General features: G+C 48.7%; 7 protein-coding genes and 1 non-coding gene across 8 annotated transcripts; 4 read left to right on the top strand and 4 right to left on the bottom strand.

Moving 5' to 3' along the window:
* Positions 1–165: 165 nt before the first annotated feature.
* Positions 166–1982, top strand: BKA55DRAFT_557439 (apoptosis-antagonizing transcription factor). Its single transcript, XM_046191800.1, has 2 exons — positions 166–264; positions 314–1982. Exons 1-2 carry the CDS (start codon positions 204–206, stop codon positions 1882–1884), a joined length of 1632 nt encoding a protein of 543 aa, XP_046053689.1. The 5' UTR covers positions 166–203; the 3' UTR covers positions 1885–1982.
* On the bottom strand, positions 1932–2330 carry BKA55DRAFT_685438 (uncharacterized protein; the record flags this gene model as incomplete). The annotated part of the gene is made up of 1 exon (XM_046198795.1): positions 1932–2330. One exon carries the CDS (start codon positions 2328–2330, stop codon positions 1932–1934), a length of 399 nt encoding a protein of 132 aa, XP_046053688.1.
* A 186-nt stretch (positions 2331–2516) lies between these two features.
* Positions 2517–6150, bottom strand: BKA55DRAFT_557436 (uncharacterized protein). Its single transcript, XM_046191799.1, has 5 exons — positions 5434–6150; positions 5042–5058; positions 3868–4936; positions 3551–3817; positions 2517–3502 (listed from the first exon to the last, which is right to left on the bottom strand). Exons 1-5 carry the CDS (start codon positions 5746–5748, stop codon positions 2816–2818), a joined length of 2355 nt encoding a protein of 784 aa, XP_046053687.1. The 5' UTR covers positions 5749–6150; the 3' UTR covers positions 2517–2815.
* A 3133-nt stretch (positions 6151–9283) lies between these two features.
* Positions 9284–10763, bottom strand: BKA55DRAFT_502092 (thiolase-like protein; the record flags this gene model as incomplete). The annotated part of the gene is made up of 3 exons (XM_046186894.1): positions 9284–9864; positions 9920–10554; positions 10633–10763. 3 exons carry the CDS (start codon positions 10761–10763, stop codon positions 9284–9286), a joined length of 1347 nt encoding a protein of 448 aa, XP_046053686.1.
* Positions 10764–11888: 1125 nt separating this feature from the next.
* On the top strand, positions 11889–13501 carry BKA55DRAFT_685435 (cytochrome P450; the record flags this gene model as incomplete). The annotated part of the gene is made up of 2 exons (XM_046198794.1): positions 11889–12007; positions 12091–13501. 2 exons carry the CDS (start codon positions 11889–11891, stop codon positions 13499–13501), a joined length of 1530 nt encoding a protein of 509 aa, XP_046053685.1.
* A 14-nt stretch (positions 13502–13515) lies between these two features.
* BKA55DRAFT_557415 (Bud-site selection protein) lies at positions 13516–15051 on the bottom strand. Its single transcript, XM_046191798.1, has 2 exons — positions 14826–15051; positions 13516–14770 (listed from the first exon to the last, which is right to left on the bottom strand). The coding sequence occupies exons 1-2, from the start codon at positions 15009–15011 to the stop codon at positions 13568–13570; spliced, it is 1389 nt and encodes a 462-aa protein (XP_046053684.1). The 5' UTR covers positions 15012–15051; the 3' UTR covers positions 13516–13567.
* Positions 15052–20597: 5546 nt separating this feature from the next.
* BKA55DRAFT_534905 (mitochondrial carrier domain-containing protein) lies at positions 20598–21656 on the top strand (the record flags this gene model as incomplete). Its single annotated transcript, XM_046189647.1, has 2 exons — positions 20598–21547; positions 21608–21656. The coding sequence occupies 2 exons, from the start codon at positions 20598–20600 to the stop codon at positions 21654–21656; spliced, it is 999 nt and encodes a 332-aa protein (XP_046053683.1).
* Positions 21657–22206: 550 nt separating this feature from the next.
* On the top strand, positions 22207–22290 carry BKA55DRAFT_t65. The gene has a single exon. It is a non-coding gene; the product is annotated as a tRNA-His (tRNA).
* The last annotated feature ends 1131 nt before the right edge of the window (positions 22291–23421 follow it).

The following is a 23421-nucleotide window of genomic DNA, read 5'->3' as shown; positions in this document are numbered from 1 at the left end:
TCTGACCAAATAAAGTGTCATGGAACCCATAGACGCTGGGAGCTTGAGCTAGCGGGCTCTACAGGGCTCACTCCACTAACACTGAGTTACGACGATTCTGCCCTTTGCCACCGCCTAAAAGTTCAAGGCCATTCCTCAGAAAATTTCCAACGTGGGGGGGCTTCTGTTTGTTAGTGGAAGACTTGACAATTCAATCGATAACAATGGCTAAAGCAAAGGGTCGCGCAAAGCAGTTCCAAGACTTGGACGAGCCTATCGCCAAGGGTAAGTTGCTTTAATGTCATGTTGTTTACAACTTCTAATCATTTAAAAGACTACGACCCCGAGGCCAATGTCGAAGTTAGCGAGCATGGCAGCGGTAGCGAAGAGAGCGAGGACGAGAACGCGGGTACTGAGCACTATGTTTCTGTCGGAAAGAGTAAATTGAGGAAACAGGAAGGCTTGTCGCTTGGTCCCCAGTACCGAGGCTCTCGAGTCTCGCGAGATGCGCTCGAAGAAGAGAGCGAGGACGAGGACGAGGATGAGGATGAGGAATCGGGCGATGAGGAATTCGACGATCCTGAGACCGCAGATCTAGCACGCGACGAGGCTGAGGCCAACGACTCAGAAATCGAGAGCGACGACGCTCTTGGCGAAAGCGACGAGGAGCGCTTCAAGGAGTTTACTTTCCGAGGAAGCTCCAAGCCTAAAAAGCCTGCTAACAAGCGAGCTACCGCTGCTGACTACATGTCGTCTTCCGATGACGGCGGCGCTGGTGTTGGCGAAGATGAGGATGACGAACTCGAGTCGGATGAGGACGAGATGGACGATGGCCTTGACGCTCTAGTCGATGGCGAGGAAGACTCCGACGATGAGTCAGATGAGAATGAGGACGAAGAGGGCTCGGGAGAAGAGGATGAAGACGATGATGATAGCGAAAGCGATGACGAGGAATCAAAGGCGAAGGCTAAAAACGCAAAGCCCATGATGGCAGCCCTATCAACTCGGCCCGATGTTGACAAGGGCTTGGCAATCCGCCAGCAGCGCAAGGCTTATGACGGACTCCTCAACATGCGAATTCGTCTACAGAAAGCCCTCATTGCTGCCAACACCTTCGATACCCTCGACGCCAACCCCGAGTCCGAATCGGAACCCTATGAAGCTGCTGAAGAGGCAGCCATCAAGCTCCTCAACACCATCAGCAGCCTCAAGGATAACTTTGGACCATCTCGAGCTGGCGAGAAGCGCAAGCGTGAATTAGATGTCTCGATGACTACAAGCGAGATCTGGGAGCAATTACAAGCGGAGGAACAACGATCTATCAAATCGAGGGAGGATCGTCTGGAGAAGTGGTCTCGCAAGGTGCAATCTGTTAATGTCACAGCACCAAAGGGACTCGAGTCACGAAACAAGACTCTTGTCAGTGCCCTCAAGGAGCAACTCATTGACCCCGATAACCGTCTCGCCAAGCGCTCACGCGTCCCTCGTTCATGTGCCCCTGCGCAAGCTGCCAAGGGTGTATCAGAGAACAGCAACATCTACGACGACGCCGACTTCTACCAGGTTCTCCTGAAGGAGCTTGTGGACCAGCGCACAGTGGAGGGCTCATCAGGAGCTGGAGCTGGTGCTGCCATCCCCACGGTGGTTCTCACAGCAGCCAAGGACGTCAAGTCACGAAAGAATGTTGACCGCAAGGCCAGCAAGGGCCGCAAGATGCGATTCACAGTTCACGAGAAGCTGCAGAACTTCATGGCGCCTGAGGACCGACGCGCGTGGGAGCAGGGTGCTATTGACCGCTTCTTTGGCACGCTGTTTGGTCGCAAGATGGAGCTTAACGAGGACGAGAGCGAGGATGATATGGATGTTGATGTTGAGGAGGCGGGACTCAGGCTGTTTAGAAACTAAAGGGCGGCACTTAAAAAGTTGTAATTGTAGATGTCATAGACTGTTGCTTAAGCATTACCAAAATACCAGGTACAGACAAACATGGTCAACAAAACTATGTGAACTCCTAGATGCACCAGTGGTCCCCCTAATGTCTTGGTTGTTGAAGCTTCTCCCTCTTCTGTATAGCCATTTACGCGCATAAGAGCGCGATAAGAGGGCCAAATATGCCAGAAGGAAAATGCGAGCGCCGCTTGACGAGTTGCATCATCAAACGGTCGGCGGATAAAGATGAGAGCAATGAGGTTGCTCGTAAGAAGAAGGCCACCAAATGACTGAAGAATCAGAGCTGCCGATGGAGGAAGCGGTTGAAGTTGTGAGGATGGTTTCAGGATGAAGGTCAAGGCAGCGGGGGTCTCGATGAGAGCGTGGATGAGGAAGGGGATCGTTGCTGTAGATAGCATCATGATGATCCAATGATGGAGCTGCCAAGTTACCAGAGGTCAATGATAAAGAGTAGTAGAATATAGACAACGCTGAGAGTTTCAAGATAAACAGATATGGTTCACAGATCCTGACTTACTAAGCCAACGATTTGCTGACCGTACCCACAACGAAGACAAGGATGAGTTTATACATCTGATGTTTTATGCCCAAGCTTCTCACGATACCGCAGTATACAGCAGTCTCGTTTATTTATTGAAGTCTTCGCATAAATGTGAGATACTAGCGTCTCTTCCAACCATAACGGCCTCGGAAACGATTCAAGTGCCTGAACACGAAACATTAAATCTTCATTATAAAATGGTACATTACCAACTCAATTCGTATCTCATATTTTTGAGCGCCATGATACGCCACCAGATATATCCAAGATTATCCGGAAGTCAGTGTACAGGAGGGGATATCATATCTAAATACTGGTAATATACAAAATCCTCAGCATAGATGGCTAATACATCTCCTTGAACTGAGGAAAGACAGTACCATCAACCCCAAACATGCCGCCGTTGGATGCTTCAGAAACTTCAGCAGTCGGCCCTTGTTGTCCATCATTTTCGTTGTACTGGAATCCATTCAACCCTACATAGCCCTCGAACATTCGTGACATCTCGGCTTGAATTCGTGATCCATTCTGAGCCATCGAGTCTGGTGTTGCTGCTTGTGATTGCTGGCCCGGAATAGAGGGTTTGCGGAACGGTTGCTGCTGTTCCATATGGCCTCGGGCAAGTCCTATCATTCCTAACGCTGCTGTTGACTGAGGGTCGTCTTCGGCATTAAGTCCGAATCGCGGTGCCACATCTTTGAGCGATCGGATTGTGCGCCAAAGTCGCTGTGATGCCCAGCTCTTGGCGGATAGGTCCTTTACCAGCTCAAGGGCCATATAAAACTCCTCGCGACAAGAAGCGCTGAAGCGAACCGGGGCATGGACTGATGCGAGGAAGACGACAGCAATCGCAGATGTAAGGAATTGGTGGTAGAACACCTGTACTCGTCTATATAAGTTGGTTGTGTTATTCAGATGGCTAAGATATCGGATGGTGTCTTTGGCGATGTCAACTACACGTTCTGACTGCGCAGGATGTGCCATGATGCTTGTGGCGCTATGCAACACAGGCGTGTAAAGCCAGATCCGCATCTGCATATTGTTAGCTTACACCGACTGAGTATTAAACACAGCACTTACCTGATTCAGCCGCAAATATGTCCAGATTCGTAGGCGTTGCAGATTATAGGAGGGTGTCGACGTTATATGCTTCTCCTTGTCCCAGTTGCGAACCTTAACCTCTTCTGGAATCTGCTCATACCACTGTAACAACTCTTGGTCGACATTTTCCAGTTCCGTTGAGCGCAAATCGCGTGCAAGAACCGGCCCAAAATGAGCTACTTGTCGCCACACCTTTGCACCTATCCGAGAATAGGTGATCATGGCCACCAGATAAGGGTACTCCTCCTTACAGATCGTTAGCTAAGACAAGGACTGTGGTTTCACCAAATACTAACTGGAAATGGCAGCTCGGAATCGATTTCCTCATCTTGAACGACGAAAGGTAGGCCAGTTGCAAAAGCCCATCGCCTATCCAGCACGTATGCCGACCAGAAGCTGACAAGAGCATTCTTACGTTCCTCTTCATCCTGAATTCTCATTAGGCCTGTTCTTTGATGGATGCCAAGCTCCAGACATAAGCGTGCGACATGACCCATGACTCGCCAAGCCAAAACCTCGTCGTTGGAGAGAAATCTGTACCCAGCAACAAGAGCCAGGATTGGCAGGGTTGCAACATCCGCAGCCTCAGCCATGAGCTTTCGGTTAAGCACCGTTTCCATGCTCTCAAACAAGCGAATGGCTTTATCACTATGCCCATGCTCCTCCACCACTAGAGCACAGCACATGATAATTTTGAGCTGCAGAGTCTTATCGTCGTTGACTAATTCTCTGGGGCTTTGTTGTCGCAGGGTTTCGAGAAATGTGGTCATGTTCTTGGCATGGGATATCACGGTTTGAATGTTAAGCACTGGGTACATGATACCAATCTCTTCCTCATGCAGACGACACAGGCGAATCATTTCGTCCTTGTCGAATTCGTGGAGGGGATCTCTTGGTCGTGTCGACATGGGGCCCATACCGTCGTTGATGTGTGGATTTTCCTCGTCTAATATGCCTTTGTAGCCCATGTTGTTGATAGTATTGTTGGCAACGTCGAGACTAAAGGCCATGCTTGTTGGGCCCCGGAAAGAACCGTATTTCGAACTGTCCTGGCGGTTAAGCGAAGTAGAACTATGAGAAGGTGAAGGGGCGACTGCTGGCGTGCCGTGGCCGTGGGTCATTGTTCGATCACCAAGTGAAGAATAACGGGCAGGTTCGGACTGAAGGGCCTTGACGGTCTGGTGAAGCCAGCCGACTTCTTCTTGAAGGCGACCTAGTTGTGCTGTGACCTGCTTGAACTCGTCCGATTCCTTAAAGTTTCCAGAGCAGCAGTTCGGGGCATATAGACAGGCCAAGTTGAGGTTGCCGCATCGTTGGCAAGGAGTTTCGCCATTACATTTTATCTTTCGTCTCTTACATTCATTGCTATATGTTGTTAGCATTTGTCTTTGTTAGGAGCCAAGACAATGCCGTGTTCTGCTACGCGGTCGCGGCGAAGATGAACGCATTCAATGGTGGAAGGATACTGACCAAGCTATTGATATATACTATCATAGTGAAGAATGTAACGTTAGCCTGAACGATCTTCAAGTACAGTGACCCGGGAGTGGCCTGGGAATGAGTAGGATCAAAGGGCTGAAACAGGAGTGGATTCGGATTGCCGACCCAGCCGTCTGGGTTCGTTTATGTAGTGCAACAAAGAGGCCGAGATGTTTGACGTCCGAGGACTTGAAAGGGCTTGATAGGCGAGTATCGTGCAGTCTTGTGTCGCACTCTCTTGAACAATCCCCTCTTCGGTCGTCATTAAGCGCGTCCTGTCCTTCAAAGATGCCTCACCTCATCTCACTCATCCTTGTCTCAAGTGATCTCATCATAATGGTCCGGGGGTTGATAGTAGATGTAACGAGATGGTCAGAACTCACTCTGTTTCTTTTACTTCTTGTTTGCTTTGATCCATTGCCTTGACCATCATCTGTCGACTTCCTCTTATTGGCATTAGACGCGCTCGCACCGTGAGCGGAATTGTCGCCGACAGAGGCGGAACTTGGACTGGCATGATTCTCGTAAGCAATAGGAGCACCCGTAGAGGCTCCCACGGCGCTCCCGGGGGTACGGGCTGGAGTCCCGCCACGTCCGGCGCCGGAGCCGGGGCCGAGAGACGGGCTCGAGGTTGGATTCAATACAGGAACTTGGGCAAGGAATCGGAGGTCGCTTGCTTGTGTCTCGATCTGCTCCATTGTGCCGAAATGGCCATCGACTGTAGCGGAGTCGTCGGAAATGTGAGAATGAGAGAGCGATTGATGTGTGGGTAATATCTGATGATGAAGAACGTGAGGGTGAGTGTAGGGTGAGTTTGGTTGCGATTGAGGATGAATGTGAGGGTGATTGTGATTGTGATTGTGAGCGCGAACTGCTAAAGGTGACGCGAATTGTGCATGCGTAAAAGGTATTATCACTGGATTTCCAGTTGGGCCTTGGTCTGGGGCCACTAGGTCAGTAGCAGTAACGGGGCGCTGAGAACTGCGCCTGCGCCAACGCCAGGTGCCACCATCGTTCCTCCCAGGTATGCTCTGGTTGCTAGGATGCGAATGATGGCCTAGCGGTATACCCACGTGACCTGGATATACTGAAGTGATAGGAGCGGATTGCACGGTCCTGCTGCCATGGAAATCATCGGCTTCGATCACTTGTTGCTGCTGAATAACACCTTCATCCATATCCATCTCCCCCTCGGCATCCCCCACACCGAAGACGTGATAATAGCCCTCCAGCCTTGCTTTTCTTCAGTAATCACCTGAAAACTGAACCGTTACGCTCTCCCGTACGCACAATGCCGGGAAAGGCAATTTCAACCGGATCCAGCCAAAAGCGTCCCTCTTAGAACTGTCGGGTCCGCATGGACTGACCCAGAGTCTCGGAGCCGAAACCTAATCAGCACGTCCCGTCCACTGGGTAATTTCGATTGGGCAACAATTCCAATGAGGCCGGTGCTGGTTGGTCGTTGCAGATTCCTCAACAACGACCGAGTGTGTGTTGTGTTGTGTCGATATCGATGTTGATATCGTCTTGGTATCCATACAGTTGAAAGATGGCGATCGCAATAACAACCCAATATGATAATGACTGTGAACAATTGTCGAAACTCCTGGGTCTTCCAGAGGAAGTTGAACCCGGCTTTTGATAATAGCTCTTTGATCTCTCGGTTGGCGATTCCTCGACGTCGTGATATGCGATACTCCTTTAACACAATCATTGATGGGGATCTCGCTCAACTTAAACAACTATACCGGCTGTTGAATATTCAACGGCGAACTCTACAGAGCGCTCACCTCCCTTGCTCTCTGCCTTACCTGTGGAGATTGACCACCGCTCTAGCTTCCTTTGGACAATGTCCTCTTATCACGCCGCACGCCTAGCTTCATAGTCACAGTTTTGATGCCCTCTTGGCGGAGACTCCTCACCTGCACGCCGTCAAGTTACTCAAGGGGCATACAACCCACCCTACCTAGCTACCTGACAAGGCCCTGACCAGACATCAACTAGGCCTATGTAGCGTGGCCTTGATCCGAACAGGCCGGTATCGCACACGTCCCACGCCTTACGCTCAGAATACTCTTCTGGGCCATAACACGCATCACAGAAGTTTCAAGGATGGAGAGACATTGGAAGTTCCTTGGCCATCCTAGATCTTGAGTCAGAACTTGCAGGTTATGAATGAAGATTTCTTCCCATGGCGTCTAGGAGCTACCTATCGACAGTCACAAGATATAAAGCTTCGGTTCTCGAACTTGGGCTCAAGCCTCTTCCCCACGGCCGGGTCAGCAACCCCCGTCTTGCGCGCCGTGCACAAGAGCTTAAACCCCCGATACGTGCTTCACCTCTCATACGACCGCAAATCGAGCTCGTATCATGTAGATATTGGTTGTACCTTCATCGACTATCTGCGGGAAACTTCATTAACTACCATGCTAGTGTGGGTGGGGCCTCCGTCAAACCTGCAAGCCACAGGGTGCTTCATATCGAGACGAGTTCCTGTTTCGGGACGCCCTCGTCTTTGAATCCCTTCCGATTGGACTCACCATTGTTTCGTTAGCCGGTGGCTGTCAAAATGCCTTGGAACTCGTGGGATGACCCTGCCTAGTCAAGCCTTTTGTCTCCTGAGGCCCCAGCCATCCCTACAGCATACAGCATGGAAGCATGTTTCAAAGATCAGAGACTCGGAGGTCTTTAGCCTTGTCGATGCCACGAGGTTGAGGATCGCTTTGCCCACTTTGTTAGTAAATCCAAGCTGAAAGAAAATACGGGGCAGAATCCACTTGATGAGTCGTCATTGCTCAAGCGCTGTAAGTTGGCGCGGCAAGTTCCTTGTTCATCCTTGTGAGTTGACATCTTGGCGGCAGCTAATCCACTTCGAGGCTGTTTCTCGCGGATGTCACCTCAACTATGTGCTGATCTTTAACCGACCACATGGCATAGCGTTCAGTGTCAAAGCTGGCGGCGCTTTTGTCAGTCTCGGATTTCGGGAAAGGATTAACCTAAGCGACAAGGCTCTTACATGATCAGATCAAAATGCTGGAGAAACACCCCCTGCCTAGTACCGGTACATGAACGTCTTGTTACCGGGAGCTCCACTAGCCTCGGTATGCAGAGCGTGAACTTTGAAGAATATGAGGCCCTTTCGCTGAATCATATCTCGGCCTCAGAACGATGAGCTTGAGCGCTCTTCGCTGCGTCAGACTGGCTCGATATCTGAACTCAAGTGCTCATGTGTCGAAAATATCTTGTCAGTCCAACTTCAATCCAGCATCTCGACTTGAGTGCCCAGGGTCAGCCCTTTGGCTGGTGATTATCTTTGATTAGAAAGCCATTCTAGGGATCCTCTCATTAGTCTTTGATGCTTCTGTCTGATCTGTCATTTACGCCTTGTAACGTCCTATAGGATAGGACCCCTCTTTCTTTTCCCCTTGCATGCAACTAACGCTTCTTGACCCCAGTCTATACTACCGCGGTTGGCGTCAAAGTCAGGGCGGGACAAGCATTAAGAGTCATCAAGCGAATTTGTTGATGAAAGCCCAATTTCTTCTGCAGTTAGGCGTATCAGGGCTATCGTCATCGTATTTGAGACCAATGAGCAGACAACGTTGCTCAGCCGGGTAATAACCCATAAGTCGAGACTGTCAAGTCACTGAACAAGTATGGGTTACAAGAGGGATATCTGGATATGTTGACGAGTTCGCCGATCCTCATTCCTGATTTGATCAGCACACCAACCGTTGGTTGTTTTAGCAAGGCGCGCTTCACCTTCATCCATCATGCAGGAACAAGAACGGACCGCTCTCTCAAACCGGCAATGTATTCGGCAAAGGCTGGGGCTTGGCAACGGCTTTCTTTATATTCGGATGAGGCAAAGTTAACTTCTCTCCTTGGTGTGATGTCTCTGCTAGTTACACTTGCTTGCAGACGATCTTGCAGGTAACGCAATAGGAGAAAATATCCGTCGTACTTCTCAGACCGCCGCAATTCTCATGGCCTGCTCGGAACGAGGTCGTGACGACTGGTAACATGGTAATTATGGTTCGAGCTATCCGCACTTGATCGTTCTATCCATAACCGAAAGCGAATTGGGGGTCAAAGTATTAGAACACACCCCTTGTGGCAGACGTACAAGTGTACGTAATATCATTACCTCTAATCTTTTGTTGCTTGCTTCTAACTACTGTCAACCAACGCCCTCGAACTGTATGGTAATTCACCTTGTTTCACAACTCCATGCTAATCTAGATCTAGATGCTCCAACGATTCGGCCACAAACAATGCATACTGATCCTGTGACTCGGCCGGATCTCCGCTCGACTCACGGCCCCACTCGCCATCTCCGTCCCCGATTTCACTCGGTTCTGTCTCTGTTTCGGCCGGCGTCTCTGGTGGAGTTTCTAGGCCACGCAGGCCTGCGCCGTGAGACATATTCCGCTTCAACATGCACATCTCGACTGTGATACCAGGACCGAAAGCACAACCGACGACATAGTCACGAACTCGTCCGTCAGGTGCCATGGCATCCATATCTTTCGAACGTAGGCGATCCATGACACTGAAGATGGTAGCTGAACTTGAGTTGCCGTGATTGATGTATGTGTCGTAACTTGCCCGTTGGTGTTCTGGTGTAATATCCATGGCTCTCTCGGCGCCGGAAAGGATGGTAGCACCGCCAGGGTGCATCGCCCAGTCGAAGTCGGCTGCTTTATGGTAGTCTGGAGGGAGTTGAGGCAGAGCTGCCTTAAGGTCGTTGAAAGCTGGGCCAATTGAGGCAGCAGTGAGCTTGGGAACACGAGGTGTGAGAACAACTTTCCAGCCTGTCATGCTGTCAGTTTAGGTCTTACACAATACCATGGAGGCATTGAAGCTTACCAACTGGGTCGACATCAAAACCCAAGTCATCCTCAGTATCTGGTATGGTCCTGTGGTCCCAGCCGAGGAGGTCATATACCGGTTCAGAAGGTTCACCGATACCGTTGCTCAATACAGCGGCACTACCACAATCCGAGAAAAGGCATGCGCCTATTCTTGTCTGCTGTAGCTCGTTGATGCTATCTAGCTCACTTCGCACCATAGTGGTGCTGACCTCAAGTGCTACACACAGGACGCGCGCGGGCAAACCGCGTGCTTTATGACCAAGAGCTAGGTTCGCGCCTGTTCGGAGAGTTGCTAGTCCACCGCTGCAACCAACGCCATGAAGCAAGGCCTTCTCTACACCATGCGTTATGCCCAGACCTTTTGCGACAAAGTGGTCGAAACCCGGGTTTGCGCTGTCTGTGCATGTTGTGGCGACTATGTGGGTAATGAATCTTGTGTCAATCTTGGCCTCGTCAATGGCCTTTCGAGCGGCTCGAATCGCGAGAGGAACACCATCGGAGAGAAACAGACTGTGGAGCTCTGCTATCGAGGGTGCATCTTTCTTGTTAACAGCCGGGTGATCAGGTGTTCCAATAGATGACCGTGTGTCAATTCCGGTATATCTATTGATTCCAAGGACTTTTTGCATACTATCATGACCTATTAGCCACTGAGGGAGGCATCTTGGTGGTGGTGGTGGTGGTGGTGGTGGTGGTGGGGGGACTCACGAAGGTGTATCAGGATAGAACTTGTCACTAAGGGTGTTTAGGCAAGTATAATCTAGCGAATATGGTGGATACTCGGCGCCGATGCCGATAATGGAGAGACCCAGCTCTCCAAATGTGCTCGGAGCTGACATGACTGATGAAGCTGTCGTGAATGGTGGCGGGCGCTTAGATCTATATCCCCAACACTTTGTCTGGTTGAGGGTGACGGGATAAATGAGCTGCAGAAAAGCGATTGAGCGTTACAACGGTCAATTTAGTATGTTTGAATGGAAGGTTGACATCAGGCACATCCAATTGATATCGTTACAGAGGGATAGAATGTCGTTGACGTGTTCAATCGCTAATATCTGTTATCTCGTTTGGCCGCGTGAGCTTAATCGATGACGCTATCTTGATGCCAGGGTTAGGGTAGCTGCAGGTTTAGATGCAGGGGTTGAATAAATAATTGGGGGGAAAAGCAAAAAATGGTAATGATGATGGTGAGAGGAGAGAGTAATAGAGGACAGAACAAGTTGTTGTGGGAAGAGGAATTTGTTTATGCGGCTGTGACACCAAAATGCAGTAACCGCGAACCAAGACAAGGTAGATGTCACAGTAATGTCTCAAATATGGTTTGGAGGGGTTACCCAAGCGAGAGGGACGTTAACGATATGCCGAAATAGTTAAAAAGTCAAGTCAATGAATGAGATGAGCTGCTTATTCTGTCAAAATGATAATTTAACAAGGTTCTCACTTGTCTTCTCTGGGCTACGTTGATATTTATAAGCGTTGACTGTTTCCCACGGCGGAAAAAAGTAGCAGTGAATGCCTGTGATAACTTCTATGATCTTGTTTATGAAACGAATACTGAAACCTCGTTGGTTCATGCTTTTCTTGATTAACGTCATGCCTCGGTTGAGATGTACGTAAGTTGGACCGACGGATAGAATCACGTTCCGACAGAAGGTCTGGGGATATCTTGAATATGTTGATTAGGTTACTAGAGTGGTTGTCCATCGGATTTCTCGTGACGAATACGAGGAGCGAAAACACAGCCCTCCTTGCTTACACTACATGCGAATACGTTCACAAAGTCGATATTTACAACACTAAAGGGGAACTTCAATAGGAAACTCACTAAGGTATATACTCCTGTGGGTGTTTCTACTCAACTTAATAGTTTGTGGTCAATACGTGGATTCAAGGTTACATCATGACACCGCATATGGACTGAGACAACTTCAACCTTGCAACCCTCATTCACAACCAAGACGACAATGAACTATCTCAGCTTCGTCTTGGAACAGCCCATTGTTCTATCAGTGATACTCGTTTTATTCCTGTGTTCATTAGGGAAGAAAACAACCAAGCCTACGTGCAATGGCAAGCCTCTTAGGTTGGTATTCACTCAATTCACATACCACATACCCTATGCTCACTCATCATGCCACTTTGTCACATATACTAACAGTCAACCAGAAAACCTCCAAACTCACTACCGCTGGTAGGGAATGGTATTATCTTCCTCCAACCTCGCCAGCGTCTCTTCTCCTGGTTCCATCATTGCGAGCGTCTTTACGGCTATGAAAGTCTCCACATCACCGTTCCTACCCTCCCCCCAGGCGTCATCATCAACAATCCCCAGAACTTAGAGTTCATCTTTCGCCATGAGGGGATTTTTGAAAAGGGAGACTTCTTCAAACAGCGGTCTTGGGACTTATTCGGTCATGGTATCATCAACGTGGACGGCGAGTTCTGGCGTCTCCAGCGCAAGGCTGGTCTACGATTTCTTTCCACAGCTGCTTTGAAGACTCTGACAAGCGTGCGATTACCAGAGTACCTGGAAAAAGCTATTGAAGCTCTCAATGGCAAAGCAGGGGGAAGAAATGCAGTGGATCTGCAGGCTGTGATCCATGAGGTGACGACGCAGTTAATGGGACGAATGGCATACAACATGGAGATGCACGCTGACGACGATTTTACCGTTGCTTTTGAGCACGCTTCAGGAGCTACGGCTGAAAGGTTCCAGAACCCTCTATGGTTTGTGACAGAAATGTTCTTTGGAACTCGAATGCGTCGTTCTATCAGAACTGTCAAGGCATATGGGCAGCGCATCGTAAAGAGCGCAGTAGCTGATCGCGAGGAAACGAAGGGAAAGGCTCAATCGGATGCGCCAGGAAGTCTCATTCAGTCTTTGTTGGATTCAATTGGTGATGACGACCTTGTAGCAGATGCCGCACTGAATTATCTCTCAGCAGGGAGAGATACTGTCGCTCAGGCACTTACGTGGACGCTTTACCTTCTCATGAAGCACCCAGAAGTAACGGCCAAGCTATGCCAGTCGATCCAAGACCTACAAGATGAAGTCAGAAACCAAGATCACTCCGAGAACGACCCTGAACTTCTCACCCCAGTACGACTCCCCTACGTCCTAGCAGTCTTCTACGAAACCCTCCGTCTTCGACCTCCCATTCCCTTCGAAATCAAACAAGCTCAACAAGAAACAATCCTTCCTGATGGAACATTCCTCCCAAAAGGTGCTGTCGTGTTATGGTGCGCTTGGGCAATGGGTCGGTCTCACACAACTTGGGGTCCTGATGCAGATGAGTTTCGTCCAGAGCGATGGCTAACTACGTCTCCATCTGGTGACGTGATAGTTATGCAGCGTTCAGCAGCCGAGTTTCCTGTCTTCAACGGTGGACCTCGAGTATGTCTAGGGAAGAAAATGGCAGAGTTGGTTGCAGTGCAGACATTGGCGAGGTTGGTACCTCTTTTTGACTTCAAACCTGCTTTTGAAGGAGAGAGAGTCAGTAAGAGTAGTTTGACCCTACCAATGGAGGGAGGCTTGCCGGTCTACGTGCATCATAGAGAATCCTCAGAGACATCATGATAGAAAGAAAGCCATGTCTTAATACAAACTTTTATTACTCCTGGTATCGCTATATATAGAGTACGCCTAGTCAAATGTAATCTTCGATCCCGCAAATGCCGCCGTCTTCTCCGCATCCTTCGCCTGCTTCCTCGCTGCCCAACTAGGATGCAACGGTCCTTCATCATCCTTCTTCGGAGGCGGCCTCTTCACCTCGGGCTTGCTCTCCGCTCCCGCGCCGCCACCTTGCTTGGCCGCAAGAGGATTGCGAATGCCCTTCTTCCAGGGTGTTCGCGGGCCATCTCCTGGCTCTACAGCACCACGCTTACCATCCCATCCAGAATCGCGGCCGCGTTGTGTTTCCCAAGCAGGCTTTTGTAAGTGCTTTGCCTTGTTACCGAACTTCTTCTCCCAAATTGCCTGGCGGGCTCGTTGGCCGCGACGTTTCTTTGCTGGAGCAACATCAACGTCAGAGGCGGACTCAGAACCTGATATGTAACCGCCCATGAGTGTGGGTAGGAAGGTCGAGTCGCGAGGACGAGCGGATGCTGATGCCTTCTCCTTGCTCTTCTTCTTCTTGGCTGGGGGTGGCGAGGGTGAAGCTGAGATAGAGAGTTCTTCGTCATCATCTTCTTCCTCTGATTCTGAACCGAGTTCGGGTGCGGCATCTGAGCCAGAAACGGAAATGTCGTCGAGGTTGACCTTCTCTTTGCCCTTGAAGCGCTCGAATCTCTCATCGTCGAAATCGTCTTCATCTCCAGAATCGGAAGAGCCGCCTAGCAAGTGATCGTACTTGGATAAAGCCTTCTCTTCCTTCGCCTCATCTTCACTGCCAAGCTCTTCAGGTTCTTGAACAGGATCGTCATGATCTGAGAAACCCTCGAATTCCGACTCTTCTTCTTCAACCTCTTCCTCCTTCTCAATCGACGCTCGCACGTCTTCCTTAGCCGACCTATCCTCCGCATTTGACCCCTCTTCTATCCTGTCGGATGGTTGTGCCTCTTTTTCTTCCTTCTTGGACTTTCGTACGCGTTTCGCCTTTCCGGGTAGAGGGACGTCGAGGGCCTGGCAGAAGGTGGTGATGGCGCGGTTGATGGCTTGTTTCACGAGTTCACGATTATATAGTGCACTGGTAACATTATGTAGCGCAGCCTGTTCTTCGGGAGTAAGTTCGGGTTTGGGAACGCCGGTGCGAATCTCTTGGGGGAGGTCGGTGGATGCGGCGAGGTCCTTGACTTTGAGGATCGACGAGTAGAGGTGAGCGCGAGCTGTTTGATGAAGGTCAAGAGACTAGATAATTCGTCAGGAAAGGGTAATTGGGATGATGCGACAAGTCAAAACTCACCTTCAAGACCGTCACCTCTCGTTCCAATCTTTCCTTCTTATCAGGCTCAACTCCATCTTCATGAAGTCTCTTGCTATATCTCTGACGCTCGAGACCCTTTGCAGCCTTGAGTGCCTTTGAGACATCATTACAGTGCTTCTCGAGCTTATCCCCAAGATTGGGCTCCCCGCGCTTTCGTTTTGGCATTGTTGGGCCTTTTTATGTTGTTGGAAAACCGCTTCCGCAGTGTCGCAAAAAAGTTCTACATCGGAGCCGCAACGAAACTTCCGGCAGACCCACTATTCACGCACATGGCGATGGTGGGGGATTTTGATATTGGATCGATTTGGATGCGGGGGATGCGGCACCGATCATTAACTATCCATGTCTATTATAACTTTGATGGAGCTAGTATCAGATTGTGCATATAAAGAAGCTTGATAGAAGTCTATAGCTATTGTAGATGGTATGTGTTAGGCTAAGCAAAAGTAAACTGTAACTTATAGGTGCTGAAAGAAAAGTTAGATTCTGCGTCTATCAACATATATCTCTTTTCACAAACATGTCCTATTTCAGTCTCAGATACCTTTGAACAACAGAGGAATCCATAGTCAAGTTTTTACCACCGTTTTATGTCGGAAAGAAGAATATGTTGCATATTGAGTCCATATTTGATCACTTTACTCGGATTCTATCTTCCATTCCCTCGGACATCGACCGAGTGTAATTCAGAGAGAGCAACAATAATGATGCTTTTCTTGATATCATACAGTCTCATCCTAACACGTCATTCAGTTTTATGACAATGATATACCCGCGGTATTGTTCGGTTATGGTGTTTCAACAACTTGTTGATCCTATTTGGCTAACTGCCAAGCGGTGTATGTAATGTCCATTTGAAAAGCGCGATACAAGTCGAGACAAGCCTTTGTCCCTATAACCTCGGATATATCACACAAAATGCTTCGCCTCAACTCCTAGATCGCCGCCACCAACTATTGGACCCTGAATGGAGGCATTTAAACTGGGTGTGTATTAAGTAACTAATGCCATTCGCTCGAAACCCTGTTCTCAGGGAGATCTTTCGTAATGACGAGGCAATTCGGAGCACGTTGTTACATCTCGCAATCCGAAGGGCTCTATATTCAGTCCGTTCGGCTCGGTTAGTTGCCGGCCAGTTATCGTGGACAAGTTTGCAAACTCAAGCATCATCGTCAATCAAATCAACGAGATGCCGTTGGAGAGATGCTTGGTGGATCTAGACTGAGACTACATGGATCGCTGACAGGGGAGAGAGATACATTCCGCAACTTGAAGTCCGGCGCAGTCCTCGCTCGCAGCTGGTGTTGAGTAACAATTCAGCATAGCTTGGCAAGCTCAGCCGTGGGGTTTTAAGACATGGATCAGGGGTAAGAAATAAGTCGGGATGTGGACAGGAAGAGACCAATAATATGATTCTACAGGGCAGGCTGTGTTTCTCGCACATCAAAAGCCGAGCGAGGTAGCCAACCATTCATCATGATGTTATCTGAGGATATGACCTTGCGAGTTTTGCATTTCCGCCCAAACAATCTCAAACATTTACGGTGTCTCTTTTCGTCAAGTGTGATTCTTGGCGAGGAACAATATCTGGCAACAAATAGTAAAAGTCGGGTGATTTTGGCGGAGAAATCTGGGGGACCTTCGAGATGGAGTGTTGGAGTAACCCTGTTGGAGATGGAAGTCAACTCTATCGAGGCGTTGATACCCGTTCCTTGCCGTGTTATGGGGTGATTGGAAATGACGAGGCCTTCAAGATATGGGGGTTAAAATGGCTCAACATCATATTGTTTGACTTGTACAAGTCCCATGACGTGCTTTCCGAGGTGTTATAGTGAGACCTCTGATGCTCAAGATGGCATCCTGCATGAAGGACTGACTGGTAGAGGAGAACCCCCAAATACTCCAAATAGTCCTCCGTAACATTACAAGCTTACCATCTGTGTTGATTCCCCCAAGCTATCTAGATAATAGGTAGGTAGATAGGACCGAACAAACCGGAGATGTCATAAAACATTCGGGGCCCCGCACACTTTCTGTTCTTCGTCATATGCAAGAATCTCGAGATTTTGGGGTCAAATTACTAGGGCTGAATCTTTGGGGGTTGGGGTTCCAATGATGAAAATTCCCATGTCTCAACTCCAATTTTGGAGACAAGATCTTGGGCTATCGAGTCTTGTTGAAACCCCAACCTAATTCACATGTTTTTGCAATTGAATCTCTGCTATGATAAGATATGGAACTTAGGTTGGTAAGGTACCTAGTTAGCGGTCTGCTTATCGGTAGTGACGACTCCGAAAATTGGTGCCTCCTCGGAACATACTTCCTCGGGACCTGCGCCGGATTTGTAACAATCCAATGAGTGAGTATCGCCCTTGATCGACCACGCCTAGAATTTCTAGAGACTCCACTAGTGAGTAGCCTTGTTAATGGATGCTATCTCAAGTTGAGGCTCTTGTTTTAAGACCCATTCTAACCGCCCTAGCCGTGCCTTGATATGTGTGTCTGTTGTTGAGCGCCTTCAGGTTGCATTACATATCTTGTTATAAACGGGCCGTTATGAGCGGCTCTGTTGTTGAGAGAGTCAAGACAGTTTACATGTGAAATACAACATCAGCCTGCCATAACATGAGCTCATAGTCATGGCTTAGATGAGCGAATAGCCTTGATCTATTGAGCTAATCTTCACCCCATCTACGGATATCTTCCTCGGATTCCTGGAAAAGTGACGTGTCTACACAGCCCGTTGTATGAAGTTTTTCACACCATAACCGAGGATAGCAAAGATGAACGGACCAGTGTTGCGGCTTTAATTAGACAACAGCCAAGCTAAGCGTAAAGAATGTCGTAACTTTGGTATCCTTGCATCATGCCAGGACTTCAATGTCCTAGTTCGAGACGACCCTTGCTTGGTTCCTGATGACGGCCGGGGGTGGGACGGACGGAAATAGGGTCCGGGAACTAAACAGCTCTGTATGCAGCTGTAAGGTTTGAGAATTGGATGTTTCCATGATAGAACAGGTTTTTTTGACGCGCGATTTAACTACAGTCTGGCCATTGTGTTGGTATCTCGAAGCATAGAAGCTTTGGAGGGGTAGTAATGAGTGAACAAAGATCAGGGGTTTGCAGTGATAGAGTCCATTGGATAGACTCTCTGTAGCCGTAGCCCTGTGGAGTCTCTCAATCGGCAGTGTTGACGCCTGTATCCACTACGAGCCGCGCTGGTGGATCAGGTCCAGTTGCTGTTGAGCATTAATATCTTTTGTTGGTGAGGCTTGACTGTTGTGTTGCACAACTAACCAACAAGAGTCTCTGCTTTCTTCCTACCGAGTGGGATGTATCCGGCTTTTAGCAGGCAACAAAAGCAAAACAGCTGCCGTAGCTAGCACATGCAAGATGCAGCATCAGAAGCACATTACGCTCGCTTTCAAGGGACGACTATTCTGCATCTGATATTGACCCCGGCCCGGAACCGGAGTTGAAATCTGGCATAAAATGCTCAACAGGCGTTACATAATGGAAAGCCGGTCCTGAATTGCGGCGGCGCAAGCGGCCGTAGTACAAGCGGTAATTTGCAGACGCATACAGTTGAAGTCTCTACTATTTTCAGATCATATAGATTTTATTATCTCTGAATTACTCACCGGATTGACTCTGTATCTTTCCGCTATTTTATAAGTTTTAGACGGTGAATGTTGACTTTAATGGACAGATAAATCTAGCCTATCAGATAGCTCCCGTTTATTACCGTCGGTTGCGTCATACCTTGAACCATTCATTCCACCTCTCAATTTTGGTGTAGAAAAACACGAAAGCCCAGGCCTTGGCTTTGAGAGTGAGTTTGAGAGTGAGCGAGCGAGCGAGCTTGTGACTGTTTCACACCTGCCGTAGCTGCAGCCACTTCCACATGAATTGCTTTTGGACGTGGCCAGCCCCTCACTTTCAAGCGTAAGCAAGTCCAAACCTTGAGCTGCACTGCAGCTGGAGCTCTATTGAAGTGGAGATAAATGTAGAACAGTCAAATAAACATAGACAACGCTGATTCTTACAATAGCTTTGAGAGTATTGCTATGACTGAAGAATCGACGCCGGTCCAGCCAGTCAAGAACACGAACAAGAACCGGGTTTCTACCGTATGTAGTGTGATGCTGTAAGAGCTCTGGTGGTTGCAGTTACAGAAGAATGAGGGGTTGCCAATCCCGAGGCACCAACAGCGTCACGTTGATTACAACTCGAATTGGCTAACCTTTGTTACTGTCACTTACATAGTGCTAACTAACTAAACTCTCGGGATCTTGATCAACATGTCATTAATCCGCTTCCATCAAACCAGGCCCTGAAGTATCTACCCCGCAGCTCAACAGCAACAGCAACTAATATCACTGTGCAGTTGTATTGTTGCAGCCGATAGCCCGTAGCTGAACGCGTAAACAACAGAGCAACCACTCACTGTGCAACAGCTTACAACTTTGGGCCAAGCTTGACGCCGGACTGAACCTTGGTATGGTGACGTTCCTCGGTGAGTGGCTCGGCGTCTGCCCTTCTCTTCCATCTCTGGCCACTGGTGGAGGGTCGCCAGTGGTTCATATCAATGCGCCAGTAGATGCTGAGTTGGATCAACATCACGGCAGGTCTCGTGCTGCCTTTGATGTAGCAGTAGAGCTTCCTCTTTCTCGCCTTTCTCTCGGTTGTCGGCCCTCTTCGGAGAGACGCAATCCTATTCCCCTCTTTCATATTTATCTGAAAGAGGTATCAATAGCCCATCCTCTGTTGTTCTTTAATTCTGCCTTCCCTCCCACATCTTGCTCCTCCTTCATCATCTGAACGTGACGCAGATCCCAAAGCCTCTTTTTTGTCCTCGCTGCTACTCTATTGAACCATTGTTGAGAGACCCGCATAACAACAATACCCGTCTTGTTTCCCAATATCAACAGTTCCGGATTCTTCCTCTTACTCAACCGTCAACAAGTTGGGTCGCCGTCTCAGTCAGCTTTGTTTCGCCTTTCAATCTCCGCTGTAAGCAGTCCTCGCTCTGGGCTCGTCTCCATATCCAGTCTGTAACGTCGTCAAATTGTTCGCGGCAATTAGACGCGGAATCAAACGGGAGGCTCGAATCCTCGGATATCGATTTTCTTTCTGCTTGTTGTTTTGGTAAGCTCTTCTCTGTTGATGCCCATGTCATTGCTCTGCCGTGCCCTGTATCCAGACCCAGCTCAGCGAAGCCAGAGCCAAACACATCGACGGGCCATGGCGGGGGCAGATCCACTGTGCCGCGGGAGGGACCCAGCGGGAATCTACCCCCGGCCACAGTTCACACTCCTCCTCTACACACGCCCTCCATGTCCCTCATAGACCCCCCAAGACAAGCCTCGATATCCCCCACACCAGAAGGACATTCAGGGCCGGGCATCCACCTCCATCCAAGTTCCAGCCCAAGGCCAAACCCAGCGGCCATGCCACCGGCCTCGGGTCAAACGCCGGAAGTCTTCGGTTCCTGGATCATCATGTATCATGGCTGTGATTTGAGTGTACGGCCATAGTCGGTTGTAGTTGGTGGTGACATCCCATCCATAGCAGCCATGATATTATAAAGCCCCAGCCATGCCCACGTCTTGGGACTGAACTTGTACTTACACCAGACCAGTCTCAAGCAGCTCATCCTATCCATCCTCTTAGACGACGACTCACTTGAATCGAACTCGTCTTGACTTAGATCGATCTCTCCTCGACCCGAACCCACCTTACCCATTCATCATGAGCCAAACATTTAAACAAGCAGCTGAATCAGCTCGCTCAAAGACCAGCGATGTCTTGGGAGCTGCTCGAGGTGACTCGGCCGCTATTGCCAATGATATCCTTCACACTCCTCTCATGAGGGCCGCTCTCCCCTTCATCAACGGTGGTATCAGCGGTATGGTGGCCACAACTGTCATCCAGCCTGTCGACATGGTCAAGGTCCGCATCCAACTCGCTGGCGAGGGAACTGCTTCTGGTCCTAAGCCTTCTCCTCTCTCCGTCACTCGACAGATCATCGCCAGCGGAAAGGTCCTTGACCTCTACACTGGTCTTTCAGCTGGTCTTCTGCGCCAGGCCGTCTACACCACCGCCCGCTTGGGCATGTTCGACACGCTCATGAAAAACTTGTCCGCCCGAGCCAAGGCTGATGGCCGTTCAGTCGGTTTCTCAGAGCGAGCTACTGCTGGTCTCACTGCCGGTGGTATCGCTGCCATGATTGGTAACCCTGCTGATCTCGCCCTCATCCGAATGCAGAGTGACGGTCTCAAGCCCCTGGCCGAGCGAAAGAACTACAAGTCAGTCATTGATGCTCTCACCAGCATCGCCAAGAGCGAAGGTGTCGGTGCTCTCTGGGCCGGTGCTGCTCCCACAGTCGCACGAGCTATGGCTCTCAACTTTGGTCAGCTCGCTTTCTTCAGTGAAGCGAAAGTCCAACTCAAGAACAACACCGATCTCTCCGCCCGCACCCAGACTCTCGCTGCCAGTGCCATCGCTGGTTTCTTCGCCTCGTTCTTCTCGTTGCCCTTCGACTTTGTCAAGACACGTCTGCAGAAGCAATCCAAGGGCCCCGATGGCAAGCTTCCCTATCGCAGTATGATGGACTGCTTCTCCAAGGTTGCTAAGCAAGAGGGTCTCGGCCGCTTCTACCGTGGATTCGGCACATACTACGTCCGCATCGCTCCTCACGCGTAAGTCTCTTTGATACTGCTGATAGATACTGTTGAATAATTCGCTAACTTGACTCGCAGTATGGTGACATTGATCGTTGCTGATTATCTTGGCTGGATCACCAAATAAACGACTCGATAAATGAGAAATGAACGGTTGTGCGGATAGAATTCGACACCATCCAAGGCGTTATTTGGCGTGGGGCATTGTAAATGGGATTATTTTATGGATAGGAGCTGTAGGATACCATTGCTGCTACCTTTTAGGTCTTTCTTTTGTTATTAAGGCAGCATCCGACAGAATAAAGAGCAAATAAAGAATAAATGTTAAAACTTAATTGTTGAGCGGGTGATGTTCGTTGTGCAGGTCGAAGCGTAAATTGGCTCAAGGCAGTTATTGCTTCCTTTTCTCCGTGAGCTGACTAAATACTCAATGCAGGACCTTCAAAGGTAAATCAAGCCAGTATTGGACCTAGATGCTGTTGAATATCTTTGAGCGAAGAGTCAATTTCATAACAATTCTTGCTTTTTAGCTTTGGGAAGGCCGCTGCAATTGTAAATGATTTGTGCGTTTCGTGAGAGAAGCTCTGAAGCTTATACCAAACTCTGCCGATAACGGAGTGGGTTGAAAGCAGACGTACATAAGCTACAAATTTCGACCCCATGTCAAGCACTAAAAAGCCGTCATCGTATAGGGGTCAGTACATCAGTTTGTGGCTATCAATGAAGCACTGAAAACGCAAGTTCGAGTCTTGCTGACGGCAAAGTAATTACCTTTTGCTATTTTTGCTTGATTATGTTCATTCTTGGTGATGACTTTTTGGAGTTTTGCAGTGATGACGACGGCCCGGTTGAATTGCCCCTCCAAACCCCTCCATCACAAAGGATAGCGGAACAGTGGTGGTTAATTGGTGAACAATCACTTATATGCCTTTTTCTCGATGTTGAAGCTACCTGCTTTGTTTATTGCTGGTATTTTGTCTTTGTCTTTGGTAAAGTCAATTACAGTCTGTTGAGAAACCTTGAGCTTGCAAGCATCTACAGAAATAGAAGTCTCAGACAGCCAAGTTCAACTCATACAACCAGTAAATGAAAGACAGCATGTCGATTCAAGACTATTATACGAAAGATGTGCACTTGAAACTTTGTGTTATATTCTAGATTAAGATTTGACTCAACGAAGCTTTGCCAACTGTAGGGCTATAAATTTTAAACTATTTCAGACTCTGGAGATGCTTGGATATACCTTTTAAGGCTAACTTGTAAACTTAAAAGAAAAAAAGAAAAAAACTAGATTAAATAACTTGACGTAAACAAGTGCTCTTATATAAACGCAGGGCTCTTATATAAACGCAGGGCTCTTATATAAACGCAGGGCTCTTATATAAACGCAGGGCTCTCACGGAGTGAAGAACTAACAGCTTAGCTGATAATTTATTCAGTGCAACCTTACACCAAAAGACTCCAAAAATGCTGACAGCACATCTCGACAACTACAAAAAAAGCAGGATCTGATAACGTGTTTTATAAGCGAGTGACCCATATAAGCGAGTGACCCAAAAATCTCAACCTTCTCAATTAAATCGGCAATAAAAATACCACAAATTATCAGATCAATTAAAACTAATCGCTATATTCTTCTAAATTAACCTCAATTTCCTCCTGACAGGTCCTTGTATTATGCCCGGCCCTGCCGCATTTGCTACAATGTAAAACCCTCGGTCCCTTAGACCTTCCGCGACCACCACTTCTCGACGATTCGGCTGCTACCTGCGTATCAACATCCATCTGATCAATTGCTTGTGATGCCTCTTCTATAGTCAAAGGCCCTCCTTTCTGTAGTCTAGTCCTTTTCCCCCTCCGGCGTCGCTTTACTATCCGATTCTCTTGTTCAA

This window comes from Fusarium redolens (genome assembly GCF_020744475.1).
Source record: "Fusarium redolens strain MPI-CAGE-AT-0023 chromosome Unknown BKA55scaffold_3, whole genome shotgun sequence".
NCBI classification, from domain to species: domain Eukaryota; kingdom Fungi; phylum Ascomycota; class Sordariomycetes; order Hypocreales; family Nectriaceae; genus Fusarium; species Fusarium redolens.
Note: the sequence above shows the minus strand (reverse complement) of the source record. Positions and strands in the feature narration are given on the sequence as shown.